This window comes from Arachis duranensis, chromosome 9, assembly GCF_000817695.3.
Source record: "Arachis duranensis cultivar V14167 chromosome 9, aradu.V14167.gnm2.J7QH, whole genome shotgun sequence".
NCBI classification, from domain to species: domain Eukaryota; kingdom Viridiplantae; phylum Streptophyta; class Magnoliopsida; order Fabales; family Fabaceae; genus Arachis; species Arachis duranensis.
This window is the reverse complement of record NC_029780.3, coordinates 69,089,771-69,111,441: the sequence shown is the minus strand read 5'-3', so window position 1 is coordinate 69,111,441 and position 21,671 is coordinate 69,089,771. Positions and strand designations below refer to the sequence as shown.

The 21,671-nt window shown below is 32.0% G+C and overlaps 1 protein-coding gene across 1 annotated transcript in view; it reads left to right on the top strand.

The window, feature by feature from the left end:
* Positions 1–6,075: 6,075 nt before the first annotated feature.
* Positions 6,076–21,671, top strand: part of LOC107465891 (serine carboxypeptidase-like 20) — a 21,399-nt gene continuing 5,803 nt past the window's right edge. Inside the window, exons 1-8 of the mRNA XM_021132130.2 lie at positions 6,076–6,396; positions 6,612–6,763; positions 7,705–7,781; positions 8,371–8,493; positions 8,640–8,742; positions 8,906–8,943; positions 9,179–9,280; positions 9,589–9,663. Coding sequence (XP_020987789.1) covers positions 6,230–6,396; positions 6,612–6,763; positions 7,705–7,781; positions 8,371–8,493; positions 8,640–8,742; positions 8,906–8,943; positions 9,179–9,280; positions 9,589–9,663 — 837 coding nt within the window. The 5' untranslated portion in view covers positions 6,076–6,229. The remainder of the gene's footprint in view (positions 6,397–6,611; positions 6,764–7,704; positions 7,782–8,370; positions 8,494–8,639; positions 8,743–8,905; positions 8,944–9,178; positions 9,281–9,588; positions 9,664–21,671) is intronic.

Here is a 21,671-nt window from a genome sequence, read left to right as displayed (position 1 = left end):
GAAGTTTGACTGTAACATGTTGATGTGATATCATGAGTGCCATCTTGAGTTTTGTAAATCCAAAGCAATTGAGTTTCATAATCATAAACAAACAAGGTCTGAGCATATAAGTATTGGGAAGCTAGCATGATTGATTTGTTGCACAATTACATTGGAAATTATTTTATTGAAGTTTTCATTGAGGACATTTTATGAAATTTTTGAAATCATAAAAACCTTGAACAAGCAAATACAATTAAGGCAATAAAAAGGAAACAATGAGAAAGCTGAAGGCTCTGAGTACCAATGACAATTCAATTTTTAAGTACTTGTGGTGTTTATGTATCGACCAAAAAGCTTGAAGACAAAACACTTAGAGTCAAGGTTAGGCTCAAGTACAAAAGCATTCCCTCAAAGCTCAAGGCTCTGAGCATCAATGATTAGAGAATCAAGAAGATAAGAAACAAAATGAGCTAAAAGAGTCCTATGATTAAATGCTTGTGGTGCTTATGTATCAAATGGTAATACTTGAAAACAAAACATTTAGAGTCGTAGCTTTGCTTGTAACTCATGGTGCAAAGCACCCAAGAAGCTAAGGAAAGAATGAGAAGCTTGTTTCAAGGAAGAAACATAAAGAAAGAATTTCATAAAGTGGGAAGCATCAATCATCTGATTTCTTTTGTAATTGCTGTATGTATAAAAAAACGAGCTAACCATGAATATTACACTGCTACTCCTCTCACCTTGGTTTGTTAGACCTTATTGCATGATTCTCTCCTTGCTTGGAACAAGCAAGATTTAAGTTTGGTGTTGTGATGCCAAGACATCATTGCTATTTTTCTATGCTTTTTCACTAGAATTTGGTTTAGTTTTCATACAAATTTTATTAATAAAGCTGCAAAAGCATGAAAAATCTCTACATTAAGAAAATCTCAAGCACAGGTGAATTTTTGTTAATATAAAGGGTAAATATGATGGAATAGATCACAATAAAAGAAGTCAAAATTTTAAACATCATTACCACACTCAGTAAAGTAAAGATTATCCTGTGTGTTACTTTGATACACTTGTTTGTTTGATGACAGGCTAAATAGAAGCAGAAAAGCAGAGAAAGCAGAGTTAGAGAGCCAAAGTTGATGGAAAAGTTTGAATAAACTTTGACAATGAACCAACACTGTGATGAAGAATTGAAGAGGGAACGTTGGAGAGAACGTTGGGGGTCCAACCTCAACCCCAACGTGAGCGCAAAGGAAGCCTGGAAAAAATTGCAGCCATGCATATGCATCCTTCACGCGTACCCGTGCTTGATGAAGAAATGGCAAACCACGTGTATGCGTAACCCACGCGTACGCGTGAGTAGTGAAAAATGACAAGCGACGCGTGCGCGTCACCTGCGCGCACGCGTGAAAAGGCTGACGTTGGAGATAACGTTGGGGGGCAAACGCTGGGTCCAACGTCTGCGATATCATCCCTGGGCAAAAATCTGATATGACGTGTACGCGTGGGTGACGCATACGCGTCGATTGGCAAAAAGCAGTAATTCACGCGTACACGTGGAGGATGCGTACGCGTGGATTGGAAAATGTTAGACCGGACGTTTACATGCCAACGTTGATACAAACGTGGATGACAGAACCTGGGGGAAAATTTTTACACTACGACATTACTAAAGGCCCCAATACACCCCTGAACCATGCAAGCAAGCTGAGCCCATGTATTATCACTCATCCAAGGCACAAGAAGGATCTAGATTAGGAATTTTAATTCAATTGTAATTTTCTCTTTCATTTTCTGTAAGCCTATATATAGGCAGTAGCTGGATTGGAGAAATCATTCTGGATTGGAGTGGAGTCCAGAATCATGCATCACATCCCTTGGCACACACCTTTTATGCACTTCTCTTTCTTTTATTTTCTTTTCTATTTTATTTTGTAATTTCCATTTTGAATTTGAAGTTTCAATTCCAGTTTTAGTTCTTCATCTTCTACTTTATTCTGCACTTTCTTTCTTCTCTGTTAAATTTAGAGCAATGAATTTAACTAACTCTTTTCATTTGGTTAGAGAGCTTTATTATTATTTAATGGATCAATTGTAATTTTCATCATGCTTTTTCTGTCTTTTCTCTTGGTCGTACTAGAAAGCTTTCGATCCTAATTCAATTGAACAATTGTCTCGACGGAGAAATTGTTCATAATTGGATTTCCTCGGAGCCTTGACAAAGGAACGAGGAAATCATGCTAGAAATGCTTTCTCACATTGGATTAGGTTGGGGATTGGACGGATATAGTGACATGTAATCCTCCCAATACTTTGATCTATGAATGTGTGTGGTATAGTCAGTGACCGAACTTCACCTCTTCCCATGAACAATTAAACCAAGACATTGGGCAATTGTTCATGCTTAGAGAGATTGGTGAGCCAAGACATTGGGATCCAATCATCTAAGATTGCCAAGACGATCAATGAATGCATTGATTGAGGAAGAGATGAGGATGAACTTGATCTAGAAAATTGCAATATCTCTTTATCCCAATGTTCATTTTATTTTCCTTCTTTTACTTTCTATCATTTACTTTCTGCACTTTACTGCTTTTATTTACTTTGATGCAATTTACTTCTCTGCTAGCTACTTATCACTTTAAACTGAATCGTCTAACTAGGCTAATTAATCAACTATTGTTTGCTTAATTCGTTAATCCTCGTGGGATCGACCTCACTCTTTAGTGAGTTTTATTACTTGATGCGACCCAATGCACTTGCCGGTAGTTATTGCGCGGAACTAATTTTTCACGTATCAGGAGGCAAAAGAAGAAGGAGGTTACTAGGTGAGGCAGATGGGTGAAGGAAATAGTGAACCTGCTGAGTGAGAAAGTGAGGCTGAGATTTAGGATAAAAGATTAGGGTTTTTAAATTAATATATATAAGGATATACATGTAATTTTATATTCACGAGTATTATACGTGTACCTACAGGACGAATACCTCTTTTCCTGTCTCCACTTCATTTATTAGGCGAGTATCCATACTCGTCACCTGCTGGAAAAAAACGTCTCCCATATCTGCTCCCTCACAGATAAATTCTCGCGGACACTCGCTCCGCCGAAAAAATTGCCATCCCTATGCGTACACTAAGTTAGTTATTCCTCTGAGAATAATAATTGAAGTATTGGAAGAGGAGAGCTGTTACTTGCTCCCCAAGTCCAGTCGGACTTGGGTCTTAGTACCTGAGCTCTTGGTTGGCCTGATAGATCGACCTACGTATTTTGGGGCGCTTTCTCCAAACTTTGGCTGATGACACTGAGTATAACCCATTAAATGCATTGAGTTCATCCTTTTGACTTTGGTAGTTACTATTTAGGACACTATGGGAAAAAAAAGTTATGGCTATTTTGTTTTCCAAACTTTGGCACCAAAACATTATTTAAAAAAAAAAAACTAAATTTTTTAAAATATCACTAAAGTTTATAACAAAAAAAATTAATATTATTACTAAATCATGTTATTTAAAAGTAAGAAATAATTAATTTGAATATGAATACTTATTATTGAAAATATTATAGTACTATATTCATTGAATTTTATACTATGCATGGTTAGCGTAAAGATTTTGCAAAATGGTTTATACTTTTTGGTACGTTGAGAGTGAACCCAGGACACTTGAATGAGACTAGCCTAGATTTTTACATGTAAGTGGTTTATTAATTTTTACATTACTTTTTAATTTATTATATTCCGAAAAATTAATCATCATTCAACTTTGTTTATCATTGTTATCTTGATCCATGTAGGTGATGAGCGGAGTGTGTTCAAAGTAAGCTTCAACAACTTTGTATTTATTAAATGTGTTATTTTTATGATTCATTAAATTTTTGTGAAATAAAAATTAAAGAATAATGTGAATGAATTTTAATAAATATAGAACATATTAATAAATAAATAAATATTTTTTACAATTTTTAAAATGAAAAATATAACTTTTCTTTAAATAAATAAAAAAACTATAAATACATAAAAACATAAATATGTCTTATTCATTAAAATAAATTATTATGTAGTAAAATTTTAATGATATTAAAAAATTGATCATATTAAAATTTCGTTTTTAATTACAACCTATAAAATATAGAACAATTAAATTTTGTTTTATATTAATTGACAAATAATTATTTTTTATTATATAAAGTCAAATATATCAAATTATTTAATAATTTAACTATATCAACTTCACAAATAATTTTTCTTATATATATATCTAAAAGGTTGAGTTGTTTTTCCGTTAGTTTTTTTCACTTTCTTTTAAAGGAAACTTTTTGGATGGTATTATTATAATTTGAAAAAATAGACAAATAAGAAACAAACAACATTATTCTTTTTTTACTTTTTCTAAATATAGATAAATACTTTTCTAAATAAAGTAAAAATTAAAAATGATGACTTGATGATCTAAACTATTGAGACCCAACTGGTACTAACCCAAAACATGATGACTTAAGAACATAATTGAGATGATTTATATCATTTCTAATCTTATGTTATATTAACCTGCGATAATCAAGTTGAGACGAAGAACCGGTACCCATGCATAAATCTAATTATGTTTCAAACTTCTATCAATTTCTTTAAATATAAAATAAAATACTAATCACAAAAATAAGCAATTAAAATTTTACTTTTTCTAAAAGTAAAAATTAGAACTGACAGCATGACATAGCTAAAACCCCTCAGGTACCCGGCCCATCCAATCTCGTAGGATAATTTTTACGTTATTTAAAAAATATTAAAGAACCAATAATATTATTTATTTTTTGTTTCTAACCAAAAAATAAAAAAAAATTGTTCATTTTTATTATTTAAAAAAATTTGTTCATTTTTATTCTATGTAATTATATATGTAATATTATAAATAAAAATATAGTTTTCAATAATATTTGCATAAATTTATATACTACGTAATAATATTTTAACAAAAATAATTATTTAGGATATTTTTAGTTTTAATATAAAATAATCTAATTATCTATCAATTAATACAAATAAAAGTTAATTATTTGATAGTTTATATGTTGTAATTAGAAAACCATTTTAACTTGAATTTATTTTAAAATATGCATAATTTTTTATTAATATATTCTATATTTATTTATTTAATTTAATACAAAGCTAATATATGTTTTATATTTATTAAATTTTATCAATATTTGTCTTTTATTACATTATTTAAGTTTTATCTAATAAAATCTAATAGTTTATAAAAATAAAGCATTTAATATCTACCAAATTAGTTTGAGCTCATTTTAGCACATTTTCTACATCATAGAGGTTTGTGTAAAACATTTACAAAAGTAGTCGATGTCGTAATTTTAATATCTTTGTGTGTAGTGTGCGTGTTAAATCTAATTTAAGAGTTAAACTTTATATTGATTTTTGAAGTTGTACTTCTAGTTCAATCTGGTCTATAAAATTTAATTTTCTCAATTTAATTATTAAATTTGATGTCTGTAATTCACGTTAGTCTCTAACTCTATTTTTACTATAGAATAACATTAACGATATATTGATTTAAACTGATGACTGTTAGGCTAAATATAATGTGACCATTAAATTTCATTTTATTTTTTATAATTATTCTCGTAACTTTTTTGAGAGTTTAGAATTTAGGATTTCATCTTCCCACAAACATTATTAAAATTTTATCCTAAAAGAGTGCAATAGAATGGAAAAGATTAGGTAAGAATCAAAATTGCAATAGTGGTCATATGGAATTCGACGTGGCATTTGTCAACCTATTTTAGTATGTCTTTAATGTCTTTGTGGTAGAAATAGAGTTAGAAATTAACGTGAATAACAGATGTAAAGTTCAAAGAATAACTTGAATAGATTAAAATTTTAAGAGACAGATTAAAACTTGAGTGTAACTTCAAAAACTAATTTAAGATTTATCTTGCAATTTGTCCTTATTGATTATATTCAACGATACAATTCAATCCTCTATTCATCGATCTCTTTTTCAACTAGTATTAATCAATTAAATACTTGACTAGTGACTGCTATATATATATATATATATATTAATAAACAGATGCTTGACTACTACAACTATTTAGTAACTATGAAATCTTATTAGGTTCTTCCACATCTTAAAAACTAGCTTCAACACATTTCATTGCTCCATCCTGGATCAACTATAGTATATATTTTATCGTCTCACCCAAAAAGGAGACAAAATTAAAAGTATAATTAAGAGGAGAGAATGATGATGAGGATGATAGAGCAACACAACTTGGTACTTTGCGTAGCTTTATCATCACTTTGCATTGCTTTTGCTCCTTGGATCTCTATTGAAGCTGCCCCTCCATCCTCTCTTATCACACAACTCCCTGGCTTCAAAACTTCTTTCCCATCCAAGCATTATTCCGGGTATATACACACATTATTATTTATTTATTTTTCATGATTATGATGAAATTTATCCTAATTGACGCCTGTAATGTTGCACCTTTTATTTAGACATATTCCATCCACTATCATTAAATTTATAAGATATTATATATGATTTTGATTCCACAATTATTAATTACTTTGAATATATCTTATTATTATTATTATTATTATTATTATTATATGGAGTTTAGATATATAACTGTTGATGGAAATGTTGAGAGTGGGAAGAACCTGTTCTACTACTTTGTAAGTTCCGAAAGAAATCCAGCAAAGGATCCAGTTGTTCTATGGTTGAATGGTGGACCAGGTTGTTCTAGCTTCGATGGCTTCGTTTATGAGCATGGTAATTATAATTATTAATTAACTACTTAATAATTAATTAAGCTGCTAAATATTATGCTGTATAATAATATATACGTACCATTCTTAGTGTTTAATAAATGTCTCACACTCGCACTCATTTAAAATAAGTTTCAGAAATGGTGGGCATGGGTATTATTATAGCCAATCCAAGTCTAACCACACATTTCTTATTGTTGATTATATTTCCTTATCCATGTGTTATAGTCTCATATTCTTATTCGTTTTCATGACAGGTGCTATCTATATCAACTTATTATGAACAATGAAAACATACAATTATTATTGATAGGGTTACAAAAAAAATGTCATGTATGTCTAGATGTTATGTCGCATCGATATATGTTATCTACTATATATGTACATTTATATTTTATCTTATGATAAATAAAACATGAGTTTATATATGTATACCAAAAATTAGCTATCAAATATAAAATATACATTAAAAATAAATTAAACAATATATATTTATACATAAATATATAATTATTTATTTATTAATAACTGATTTTTGGTGTGCACATCAAATTTTTGAGACAGTAGTATTCGATATCATACTATTAATATATATATATATATAGACTATTTTTGTTGTATTTTTAATTACATAAAATATTTACTTTTTGTTTTAATGAATAATAATATATATTATTTCTAAACTCATTTCAAGAATATAAATTAAAAATAACCTTGAATATGCTAATACGTGATGATATTTAAGTGTGTTTAGAGAATTTTTTTATTTTTTATTAAGACACACGATTGAACAGAAAAAACACGTATATCAAATAATTTTTAATAAATATCGTGTTCGAAATATATTCGACACGTGACACGAGAATTCAACGAGGGTCTGGGCTTCATGATATATAATAAAACTTTGTGATGATGTATATGTGATATATGAAATCATGCATGCAGGGCCATTCAACTTTGAGGCTTCAAAAACGGAAGGGAATCTTCCCACCTTGCATATCAATCCATACAGCTGGTCTAAGGTTAGGAGTTGAATTTTATTATCATTTTTGTATGTTTTAATTTTGTTGTTTTTTAGATTACATCAAGATCTGTCTGAATTTTATGTGTTTTTAGGTATTGAATTCCATGTGATTTGAAGATTATGTCATTGTGTACAAATAATGAAAAGTGCTGCATGTTATATAGGATTGTTATATTTTGGAAGATTTAGAGGATTTATATAAAAATGGTGGGTCCAACACTCCAATATGCAAATGGACTTTACTGACAAGTGGAGCTCATCATTGTTTTGTCTTACATATATAGAATTGTTCTATATATTACACCAAAAAAAAAAAAAGAATTGTTTAGATTTGTATACTAATACTATATCTATATATCACCTGTGATTAGCACAATGACGGGGGAATATTTAATTTATAGAAAACATTGCATGTGTTAGACATTCTCTCAATTATTTAATTAACAACCTACCTTTTCCTTATTAACGTAGGGTATATGGAATAAAAATGAAGAAAATTTTAATTTTTGATGAAGTTTAATTTGCATGAAATTTAAAATGAATAAGATTGCTCTTGAATTAAAATAATTAATAAAACGTTATTTCAGGTTTCCAGTATTATTTATTTGGATTCACCTGCTGGGGTGGGTCTCTCTTACTCCAAGAATTCCAGCAAATACAACACTGGGGACTTACAAACTGCATCTGATACTCATGCTTTTCTCCTAAAGGTAATTCCGCTTATAGGAACAATAATATATAAATTCTGTTCACAATACACAAAATAAATATTTTATTGTTAAAATTCTAACAATAATAAGATCAAATTAATCCATGATGAGTTCCTATTAATTATATGTATATGATTTCTTGGCAGTGGTTTGAGGAATTCCCTGAATTTCTTGAAAATCCATTTTATATTTCCGGGGAGTCTTATGCTGGAATATATGTTCCCACGTTGGCTTATGAAGTGATCAAAGGTATCACACATACACACACGTCTGTAGAATTTTGATTTCTTTTTTCCAACTTGCACTATAATTTATTCAGACAATTCAAGATTGTTTGTTCATATAAGATAGAAAATATTTCCTTAGATGAAATTATAACATAAATTATTTACATGTACTGCTATTATTCCAGGAATCAAGGGTGGTATTAAGCCCGTGATCAATTTCAAGGTACGTAAAGAAGCTATGAAATTTGATTTGATTAAATTAAATTAAATTATTAGTTCAATTTCAATGCACTGTATATCCAGTTATATTTCACTGCATTAGCAAAGAAAGAGATGTTATTAGACAACTATACAAAACGTTTTATAATATCAATATATCAAAATTAAATTAATTGGCAAAATATTGTTAACTAATGATAGAAATTTAAACCTAACACTTTGTTCTTTGGTGTGTTTAGGGTTATATGATTGGAAATGGTGTCACGGACAACACCTTCGATGGCAACGCTTTTATCCCATTTGTGCATGGGATGGGCCTCATATCCGACAGTATCTACGAGGTTGTAATATTAGACAATTTGGATTTTCTTTTTAATTTTTTTGGATAAGTTATATTTTTTATTTTTGTCAAAATTATTTTTAAATATTTTAATTATTTTTCTAATATTTTAAATAGAGTAATAATATTCAGGAATAATTTTGACATAAATAAAAGACACTACGAATATAATTGAATAAAAAACAGTAAAATTATTTTGAAAAATATTACAAAAATTAAATAAAAAAGTCATACTTTAGTTTTGTATTTTTTTTTCCTAAGTGCAATTTAAGTTCATAATAATTTGCGTATTTTATTACTTGATTGCAGGAAGTAAAAGCTTATTGCAAAGGAAATGATGACGAAAGTGATATGTGCTCAAAGAGTTACCTAAAAGTTGACAGGGTAAGATGAATCGCAGCATGCATCGCATGGCTTTCCAAATATCTTTCATTAAATATTTAAATAAATAAAAAGAATGAAAGTAAAGAAATTTTTTGTTATGCAGTGTTAGTACCAAAAAATTTACACTAATTTCTAATTATATATTGCCACATAAATAAAAATGATATATATTTTTTTTTCCTTTAGATATCAGATATAAAATTTAATTGCCTTTGCTTATGCAACACTAATAATACATTATCATATGACAATGATGAGTCAATGCATAAAAATTATACTAAAAAATAAACAAAAGATGTATATATATATTAATAATGAGTTTAATCAGAACAGAAATAACACTTACTATGAAGGACTTCCAATCATGGATAAATTTAATTTTGATATACTAATAATATAATATTTTATATTATTATATAATTATTATAAAATTTATAAAGAAGAATAATTCTAAAAATAAAAAAGAATAAAGTAATTTTTGTATATTTAAAATGTATATTACAGAATAGAAATGAGAGCTATTTAAAAGGTATCAGGTCCAGGTTCAAATTAAAGAAGAAAAGAACTAGGAGAAGAAGAGAACGAAGAATAAACGAGAGTAGAAAGAGAGATATGAAGGCATTGTATTCATCACTATCAAAATCACACACTGCATGAGTCTCCCTTATATTTTTATAGACCTTACTAACATGCCATATCACACTCTCTAACAGAATCACTAATAGAAGTGTGCTAACGCACATGCAACTAACTCATCTACTGACTCAGCTTAGTTCTTCTAGAACTTGATGGTCTTCTGAATTCTTCTGATAATCTTCTGGACTCTTCTCACATACTATGCCAACCACATTATTACTAGCTACACTATCATTCTCCCTCAAACTCAAGGTGGAAAGAGTTTGCACCTTGCAACTTGTCCCTAAAGTGCAAGAAAGAATCAGAAAGAAGAGGTTTAGTAAGAACATCGGCAGCTTGCACCTTTTCTAAAATATGACTAACCCGAACAAACCCAGCTGTGACCAAATCACGGACAAAGTGCATGTCCATCTCAAAATATTTTGATTTGGAGTGCAGAATCGAGTTGGCAACAAGCAGCACATCATTTAAATTGTCGCAATAGATCAGAGGAGGAGTAGCAAGAGGAAACCTGAGTTCACCAATCAAATTCTTGACCAAAATGAGCTTTGCAACAAGGTCAGCCATGCTCCGATACTCTGTCTTGGTACTGGAGCGAGCGACGACAGATTGCTTTTTGGACGACCAGGAGACGAGATTCTTCCCAAGAAAAACACAATATCCCCCCTGAGACTTTCGATCGTCGGGATCACCTCCCCAGTCCAAATAATAGTAAGCAACAATCTCTAGAGATGGGTTGAAGTAAGAGTACTAGCCAGGTACCTCAAAATACATTTTACAACCAGCCAATGAGCTTCTAACGGATTTTTCATATACTGGAAAACCTTGGTGATACTGTATGCCAATTCAGGTCTAGTGATAGCTATATATTGCAGACTCCCCACAATAGAGTGGTAGAGCCTGGGATTCATAAATAAAGCACCACTAATTTCCATAAGCTTCATGGTGGAAGGCAAAGGGGTTTGGCATGGTTTGCATCCCTCCATACCAGCCTTTTTCATCACATCTCCAATGCACTTTTGTTGAGACAGCAATAAGCCACCCGTTCTTATTCTTGTGACCTGTAGCCCAAAAAAGTACTGCAGCTCACCAAGATCCTTAAGAAAAAAATGCATGTTTAATTTTTGAATCACATCTGTAATGACACTAGCACTTTCACCAATTAGAATAATATCATCACCATAGACAAGAATAAATAATCGACCCCATTTGAGAAATCGATGAAAACAAAGACATCAGATTTGGTGGCTACAAAATCGAGCTCCCTGAGACCACCTGCCAGCTTACGATACCAAGCTCGAGGAGCTTGTTTGAGGCCATAAAGGGCCTTGGTTAGCTTACAAAGCATAGTTTCATCACCCTGAGTATACCCTGGAGGCTGCTGCATATAGAGATCTTCTCCGAGATCACCGTGTAGAAACACATTGTTCACATCAAGTTGCCATATGGGCCAAGCATTGGCAAGTGCTAAAGTTAAAACAACTCGAATGGAAGTTGGCTTAACCACTAGACAGAAGGTTTTAGTAAAGTCAAATCCAGGCCGCTGAGCAAAACCCTGAGCAACAGGCCTTGCTTTATACTTTTGCAAGGAGCCATCTGAATTGAACTTGGTACAAAAGACCCACTTGCTGTCAATAGCCTCCCTGCTCTCTAGTAGTGTCACTAGTTTCTAGGTATTATTCAGCATAAGCGTATTGTACTCAGCATCCATAGCTGCCTTCTACTTAGGATTGCTGAGGGCCTATCTAACAGTTTGAGGTTCAAGTTTGGCATGAAGAGCTAGAGGTTTGTGAATGCCAGCTTTGGCACGAGTCACTATCGGGTAAGAGTTATGGGATTGAGCACACTGAGTATCAACAGCTGGTAGGAATAGGGACAAAAGTGGAAGACACTAAGTGTAAAGGAGAAGGATGAGAGGAATGAGAAGAAGGTGAGGAGCAAGGAGGATCCATTGGAATAGAATAAGGTAGTGTAGAGGTGTGAGCATGATGAATTGGGACTCTTTGGAACATGTGGAATTGTTGGCATTGTAGGTGCAGCCTCTGAAGTAGAATTAGGAACCTGTAACTTGGCAAAGGGAGAACTACTATCTTTGAAGGGAAAAATAGTTTCTAAAAATCACATGTCTACTGATAACAACCATACCAGCCGTGGTAAGACAGTTGTAGCCTTTATGTTGAGACTTGTAGCCAAAAAACAAATAAGGAGCTGAGCGAAAATCCAACTTGTGTTTGTTATAAGCCCTCAGGTGTGGAAAACATAAACACCCAAACACACACAAACTATCATACTGAGGCTTTGTGCCATAAGCCTTCTGATGAGGAGAACAATGTTATAGAGTTAGCGTTGGAAGATAGTTAATGATTCTTGTAGATGAAGCGAATGTCTCTCCTCAAAATTGGATGGGCATACCTGCTGCAGCTACCAAGGTTAGGCCCATTTCAACAACCTGCATATGCTTCCGCTCAGCATTCCCATTCTGCTGATGCACATGAGGACACGAAAACCTGTGAATAATACCCTTAGCCTATAGATCTCTAGATAAAGATAAATATTCAGTAGCATTATCACTTTGGAAACCTTTCAGCTTTTTATTGAATTGCAATTCAACCATAGCAAGAACGTGATTAAAAACTTATTTGAGTTGACTTCGGGCTCGAATTAAGTACAACCATGTATACCTGGTACAAGCATCAATGAAATTAACAAAGTACCTATTACCACAACTATCAGGGATAGGAGTTGGGCCCCATATATCTGAATAAAAAAGCTCTAAAGGTTCTTTATATATTGACTTAGAACTAGCAAATAGCAGTTGATGTGATTTGCCAATACAGCAAGCATCACACACTGTCTTATTTACAACAAAAGGAACATTACAACTCCTAAGAACAATAGTTATTACATAATTATTGACATGTCCTAGTCTTGCATGCCACAACAAGAACTTATCTGCAATAACTACTGAAATCAATGATTGAGAATTTTTGTGAGTAGTTGACATATTGAGAAACATATAAAGGCCATTTTCCAATTTTCCTTGGTTGAGTAAATCACTGTTTTCCTGTGATTTCACATAGCAGCTATCAGCATGAAATTCAAAATAAACTCCATTATCACAACACACTTAAGAGATTCTTAGTGATATTAGGAACATGTAACAGTTTGCTTAGCAAGAAAGTTTGAGCACTCAAATTAGATTTTAAAACAGATTTTCCTACATAATGAATATGCACACCTGAACCATCACCGACTATGACTTTCTCTGAGCCTCCATACTCTTGCTATTCCAAGAGATTCTGAGAGTTTGATGTCATGTGATGTGTTGCACCACTATCTGGATACCAACTAGGATCATCAAGTGTTGCTAATGTAGTAATCACATTATTCAGATTCGTACTTACTTGCGGCACAGCTCTACGATTATTGCTGCTGTTGTGGTAATTGTTATAACTATTGCTCTTAGTACTTCTAAAATTGTCGTCAAATCTATGCCAGCAGTTTAGAGCACTGTGGCCATATTTTCCATAGACCTGACACTGAATCCTCTCACGTGATCCATTTCCTCTTCCTCTGAATTGAAATCGAGAGTCAAGAACATCTCTGCCTCCACTAAAATTATTATCCTCATGAAAGTTACCTCTACTTGCACTGAAGTTGCCTCTTCTTGCATTGAAGCCTCTTCTTGCATTGAAGCCTCCTCTACCAGAGCCTTCACCAAAAATTTCTCTATCAGTGCCTTCAATACTAGATCTGTTGTCAAACATTGCAGATCTGTCATAGCTTGACTGAGTTCTTCCAGCACGTCCTATTCTTCCTCCTCTATTGTGATAATCTCCTCTGAAATTTCCTTGTGCATGTTGTGCTATATTTGCTTGAATAAACTGATCCGATTTTCTAAATCTTTCTAACATACTTTCATGTGCCATTAAAACTGCTTCTAGCTTACCAACACTGATACTCCGAGGTCGTGTCATCAGAGATGTAATCAGATAAGCATATTATTCAATTAATTCATGAAGAAATAGTGTTTACATGATCGCTTTCACGAACAGGTTCTTCCACTGACGCTAGCACATCTATCGTACTCTTGATTGCAAGTAAACAGACACTTACAAAGGATCCAATTTGAATACTGCTCAATCTATTTCTCAATTGCATCACCTTTGCCTTTATCTGTGACGTGAAATGATTCTCGAGTCTCTACCATACTTCATGAGTAAACACACATCCAACCATCCTTGTGGTGAATGGTTTTGACATAGATGCAAGGAGCCATGATTTCAACAATGCATCTTGCTTTTTCCACGCCTTGTACTCAAGATTTATTGATCTTGTAGCTGCATCTGCTATTGTAAGGTATTTTTTCAAAATTTTTTCACTGGTAAGATGATTCAGCATATCATTGCCTTCAATGGTTCATTCAGCTTGAACCTTCCATTGTAGATAATTCTCATTGTCAAGTTTCATTGAGATTGGAGTAGACATGAAGCTTAATTGCATTTGAGCTGCAGAACCTGGATCTGTCATTGCTGTGATTGAACCAAAGCTCTGATACCATGAAAGGTATTAGATCTAGGTTCAAATTAAAGAAGAAGAAAGAAACTAGGAGAAAAAGAGAGCGAAAAATGAATGAGAGTAGAAGTGTGCTAACCCACTTGTAACTAACTCCTCTACTGACTCACCTCAGCTCCTCTAGAGCTTGATGGTCTTCTGGATTCTTCTAATGATCTTCTGGGATCTTCTCACATACTATGCCAACCACACTATTGTTAGCTATACTATCACTATTTATACTAAACATAGCACTCCAAGATAACTAAAAAAAGTACTAAACTATTAGTTACTTACAGAAATTTATTTAGAGATATTTACTAACTAGGAATAATTGACTAATATACCCTTTATATCCACCACAAACTCATGGTGATTTATTGTGTAATCTGAGTTTGCTCTTGAATTTGTCAAACAGCATAGTGAATAATGGTTTAGTCAAGATGTTAGCTACTTGTTCATTGGGGGGGACATGAGTGACTGAGATTAGACCCTTCATTACACGTTCTCTAACAAAATATAAGTCCATCTCAAAGTACTTTGTTTGCTAATGTAGAATAGGATTATATGAAAGCAATACTGATGACATATTGTCACAGAAAACACTTGGTGAGGTGAGATAGGACTGCTGCATTTCAAGGAGTATATTTTGAACCCAAGTTAATTCTGCAAAAGATGTTGCTAGTGCTCTAAACTCAACTTCTGTAGAACTTCTACTCACTTAATCTTGCTTAGTACATTTTCATGAAACTAGATTAAGACCATACTAGATGCAATAACCTGTTGTAGACCCCCTATCATCAAGGACCGAAGCCCTATCAAAAATTTGAAAAAGTAGTAATTCTCAAATCAATTGACTTATAAAAATGCAAAGCTAGATCACTATTGCCAGCAAGATATCTTAAAATTTTCTTGACTGCACATAGAGGTAGAAATAGGACAGGTAGGGACGGATTTTTACCCTACCCGACCCCGCCTTGCCCTACAATAACCCTATCAAACCCGTTTTGCTTCTACCCGCGGGAGTAAAAGTTAAACCTAACCAAATATGATACAATATTATTAATCATTTTACTAATTATTTTATATATATTACATATATTATATATTAAAAGTATATATATTGATATATATTATATATATCGGGATGGGTAGGGGCTGTTTAACCTAAATCCGACTCCATCCCGCCCTGCCCAAGAACCCGTCCCCATGCGGGAGCGGATAATTATCCGCCTCAAACGGGTAAGGTAGGGTTGGTACCCATGTGTTCGGGTAGTATTGCCACTCCTAACTGCACACCAGTGATCTTGACAAGGTTTGGCCATAAATTGGTTTACTTTATTGATTGAAAAAATAATGTAAGGTCTAGTTATAGTAGCATATTGGAGACCCCCAAGAATGCTTCTAAACAGGGTTGGATCCTCAAAGGGAGCACCTGATTGAGCTGTTAATCAAGAAGAAGATATCATTGGAGTATTCATAGGTCTAGAGTCTTGCATACCAGCTCTCAATAATAATTCAAATGTATATATAGTCTGATTTAACATAGTAAGATTATCAGAATGTTTAACAGCTTCAATACCTAAGAAGTAATTGAAGTCACCAAGGTCTTTAAGTAAAAAACTAGAATGTAGTTTTGTAAGAATAGAATGCATTTCGTTCTCATCACTATCAGTAACCAGCATATCATCAACATAGATTAAAATATACATAACAGAATGAGCAATATGTCTAGTGAATAGAGATGGATAAGATGTAGTGTTATTGAAACATATGGTTTTTAAAGCTGTAGTGGTAGTTAAGTACCAAGCTCGAAGAGCTTGTTTTAATCCATAAATAGCCTTATTTAATTTACAAACTAAATGAGGATTTGATGAGTGAAAATTAAAGCTCACGGATGTCGGCAAGTGCATCAGATCGTTAAAGTAATACCACAGTAAGTTGATACCATTTCTACGAGGATTAACGGATTAAGGCAAGCAACTCTAATTAAATATCTAATTAGATCGAACAAACCTTAGAAATTTGATTGTGAATCTTGAAGAAAAGAAGAAACAGAATAAGAGAATTGAGAGAATGCTTGAATTTGAGAGAAAATCAATAGATGAGAGCATTGAAGACTCCGGAGATGCTTGATTTGGAAGAACAATGCTTGTACTTTCTTATTTAATTCATGGAAAAATATTTTCATATCAAATCATTTATAACTAAACCTCAATCCGTTGGTGATTTAATTTCTCTAAACCCAATTAATCGTCAATCCCTTAGTCAACTAATTGAGAAAAGAGGTAAAGAACAGTTTCGATTCTTAGGCCACACAATCTTCAAGAACTATCACTAGCCAAATTATATGTCACGTATTCGAACTAGATCTAGATAAGTGAAGATTATGAGATGAGTTTTAAGTTAATTTTGAAATTAATTTTCTCAAATATAAAATCAGAATCTAAGACATATATAGAATATTTTCCAATAGTTCTAACCCTTATTGATAAAGAACAAAACTCAATCTTGAAAAAGTAAAGAAGTATGAATTAAAATAAAGAAAACTCTTACATTATCAATCTTAAACCCAAACAGAACCTCTAACCTTCAACGGGGAGGTTTAGGGACTCACGATATAAAAGAAACTAATCCTAATTATGAGAGAGTGATCCTCTAGTTGATGATTAATCTCTGTGAACAAGGTTCACTTATTTATATCCTAAGTTCTATCTAAAATTCAAATTCAAAACTAACCCTAATCTTTATCCTTCGGAAAGATAAGATAGCTAACTTTTTACTTCAAATTCAACTGAAAACAGCAATTCAAATCTAATCTAAAAACAAATCCTAACAACAAAATCTTTATATTTTTAGAAGAAATTAATGATAACTAATCTCTTGAATCTTGAATCTTCGGATGAGATTAAGATTTCTTATGATTTGTGTAATTGGACTTTGGCCTTAATTGTTGCATCCTGGGAGTTGTGGAGTGTTGTACGCCGGACTTGAGGTCTTCTACTTTGGGCGTAATCCCAATTGCACCTCCAGGCACAATTGCATGTTGGGCTTGGGCTTGGAGGCAAGGAAGGACGCCGAGCCTGTGGAGTCTTCCACCGAGCATGTGTGCAAGGATGGGAGGATGCGGAGCTTGTGTAGCAGCTGTCGGGCGTCCTTGCTTGAAGGCTTGGGTGTCCGGTTCTCTTCCTTTTAGACCTGGTTGGACCGTTCTTGAATTGGTTTGGTATTTTCTTGCTAAAAAGGCTTTAATTTTTTATTATTTTGAGACAAAAGCACCTGAAAACACAATAATACTAACATAATTCCAAATATTTGATTAGTTATGAAATTTCACTAGAAAATATGAAAAATTTGATTAAAATTCTAAGAGAACCTAAGAAATCAATTTAAAAAGAACCCTAAAAATTGTTTAAGATGTCATGTCATCACAACACCAAACTTAAAACTTTGCTTATCCTCAAACAAAAAAAAGAGTAAATAGAGTTTATCTTAAGTGAAAAGATTTGAAGAGTTTGCAAAATTAATTTTAAAAACAAAAGTGGGATTTATGATAATCCTTATGGTTTCATTCGGCTTCTCTTATCTTTGATGAATCTTGCATACTTAAGATTTGAGAATTTCCAAAAACTTAGATCCTCATTATATTATGAGAATTCCTTTGGTCATATATGACTCCAAGGCAGTTACTTCACTTTTAATTTTGGAAAAGATCTTTGAGGCTTTTGACTGTTTTTCTGTTTTCACTGCTCCAAGGAATTGATGGTTGAATTCTCATAATACTTCTTTGAATTTCTGTTTTTGAATCTTGTCTTTTCATTTCCCCAAGATTCAATTATCTTATTAAATTTCTCAAATATCACTACATATTTTGTGCACCACCACTTTTGTTTTGAATTTATTATTCAATTTTTTCATTAAGATATCCTTCTTATAAACTGATCGCTAGAGAAACAAGCAAAAAAAAATTTTGATGCAACATTAAAGAAAAGAAAAGGAAAATAGGGATAGAAATCTTAAAGAGAAGATGATGTAAAAAGAAAATAAAAGGAAAGAAAAAGAGAAAGATGAATAATGCATGCTCAAATTTTAAAAACTAATTTTTCAATTAAAACATCCATGGATGTTTTTTTTTTTGAAAATTAATTTGAAATGCATAAAAGAAAGAATAGAAATATCTAACTAACTATCAGAGAAATATAATTCAAATTTACTACATGTTTACTTGTCCTCTTTTTGAATAGAGGCCTATTAGTTCCTGAAAAAATACCTCAAAAGATGTAAAATAAATTTTTCTAACCATTTTCAATACTAAACTTAGAGTTTGGTTAAGTTTCTAAGTGTGGGCATATAAGTGAGGAAAAGGTGAAATATGTTGTGATGTGAAAAGTGGGTAAAGAAGAAGAGAAGATAAACGTGAATATAAAGTAAATGTGGAATCTGTGTAGTATTTGAATGTGTGTTTGTATGTGAAGTATGATAATAGAGAATGATATTGAGAAGGATGATATGCATGCATGCAGAGTGGTCTTTTAGAAAATAAACAATGATGATAGTTATAAAGCAAAATCTTTTGAAAACTAATTTTAAAAATTAAAATCAATAAAAAATTATGAATAGAGACCAGAATCTAATAATGAAAAAGAAAAGAAAAAGACCCCTTTTTTTATAACATGATGCATGTAGAAGAAAGAAAAAAGAAGAATGTAAATGAAAACAAAGAAAAGAAAAGAAAAATTAATCATAGTTGGGTTGTCTTTCAACAAGCACTTCTTTAACGTTATTAGCTTGATGTTGAGTCTTTTAGGTTAGAGGTTGGGAATTAGTTAGAGCCTTTTTATTACGGACTTGTTGGCTTAATGGATTAGACAAGTCATTCTTTATGGTTTCTTCTGATGTACTAAGATATGCACCCTTTATATTAATTGCCTCACATACCTCCAAAATATTCGACTCGATTGTTCTTTAGATACAGAAACAAAGAAAAATCAAATGCACCTTATAGAATAAAGAAGAATAAAGAAGAGAAAAAAGAAGAAAAGAAGAATTTAAACAAAATAAAGAAAATTAAATTAAATAAGATCTAACTTAGCGATTTAACTGAACGTATGTTGTTAATCTCGATCAATTAATTTTTGGCAACAGTGTCAAAAATTTGATGAGCGAAAATTAAAATTCATGGATGTCAGCAAGTGCACCAAATCATTCAAGTAATACAACGGTGAGAGGATATCGTTCTCGCGAGGATTAGCGAATTAAGGCAAGCAATGTCTAATTAAATATATAATTAAATCAATCAAACCTTAGAAATTGGACTGTGGATCCTAAAGAATAGAAGAAACAAAGGAAGAGAATTGGGATAATGATTGAATTTGAGAAAAAAATCAATAGATGAGAGCGTTGAAAGCTTTGGAGATGTTTGATTCTTGAAAGAATGATGCTTTTGCTTTCTTATTTAATTGATGCAAAAATCTTTTCACAACAAATCATTTATAACTAAACCACAATCCCTTAATGATTTAATTTCTCTAAACCCAATTAATCACCAATTTCTTGGTCAACTAATCGAGAGAAGAGGTGAAGAACAGTTTCGATTCTTAAGCCACACAATCTTCAAGAACTATCACTAGCCGAATTATATATGTCACATATTTGAACTAGATCTAAATACGTGAAGATTATGAGATAAGTTTTAAGTTAATTCTAAAATTAATTTTTTCAAATATAAAATCAGAATCCAAGACTGATATAGAATATTTTTCAATAGTTCTAACCCTTATTGATGAAGAACAAAACTTAATCTTGAAAAAGTAAAAAAAAAAAAAACATGAATTAAAATAAAGAAAATACTTACATTATCAATCCTAAAACCAAACAGAGCTCTTAACCTTCAACGAAGAGGTTTAGTAACTCATGATAGAAAAGAAACTAATTCTAATTATGAGAAAGTGATCCTCCGATGGATGATTTTTCTCTGTGATCAAGGTTCACATATTTATATCCTAAATTCTATCTAAAATTAAAATTCAAAACTAACCCTAATCTTTATCTTTTGGAAAGATAAAATAGTTAACTTTCTACTTCAAATTCAAATTCAAATCAAAACAGTAATTCAAATCTAATCTAGAAACAAATTCTAACAACTAAATCTTTATATTTCTAGAGGAATTAATGGTAACTAATTTCTTAAATCTTAAATCTTCGGATGAGATTAAGATTTTTTATGATTTGTATAATTGGACTTAGGCCTTAATTGTTACATCCTGTGAATTGAAGAATATTGCACGCTGGGCTTAAGGTCTTCAACTTTGGATGTAAGCCCAATTGCACCTCTAGGGATAATTGCACACCGGGCTTAGGCTTGGAGGCAAGGAGGGACGACGGGCTTGTGGAGTCTTCTGCCGGAAGTGTGTAAGGGGATGGGAGGACGTCGGGCTTGTGGAGCAGCCGCCGGGCGTCCTTGCTTGAAGGCTTGGGCGTCGGGTTTTCTTCCTTTTGTGCATGGTTGGATCGTTCTTGAATTGATTTTGTATTTTCTTGCTAAAAAGGCTTTATTTTTTTATTATTTTAAGACAAAAATACCTAAAAACATAATAATACTAATACAAGTTCAAATATTTGATTAGTTATGAAATTCTACTAGAAAATATAAGAAATTTGATTAAAATTATTTAAAGAAAATCCTAAAAACTGCTTAAGATGACGTGTCATCAAGATTGGAGTGTTCAAAATCTTGTGGTTGGAGTGTCCATTGAGAAAAGCATTATGAAAATCATATTGCTTAATTCTCCATCCCTTTGATATTATCCTAATGGTTA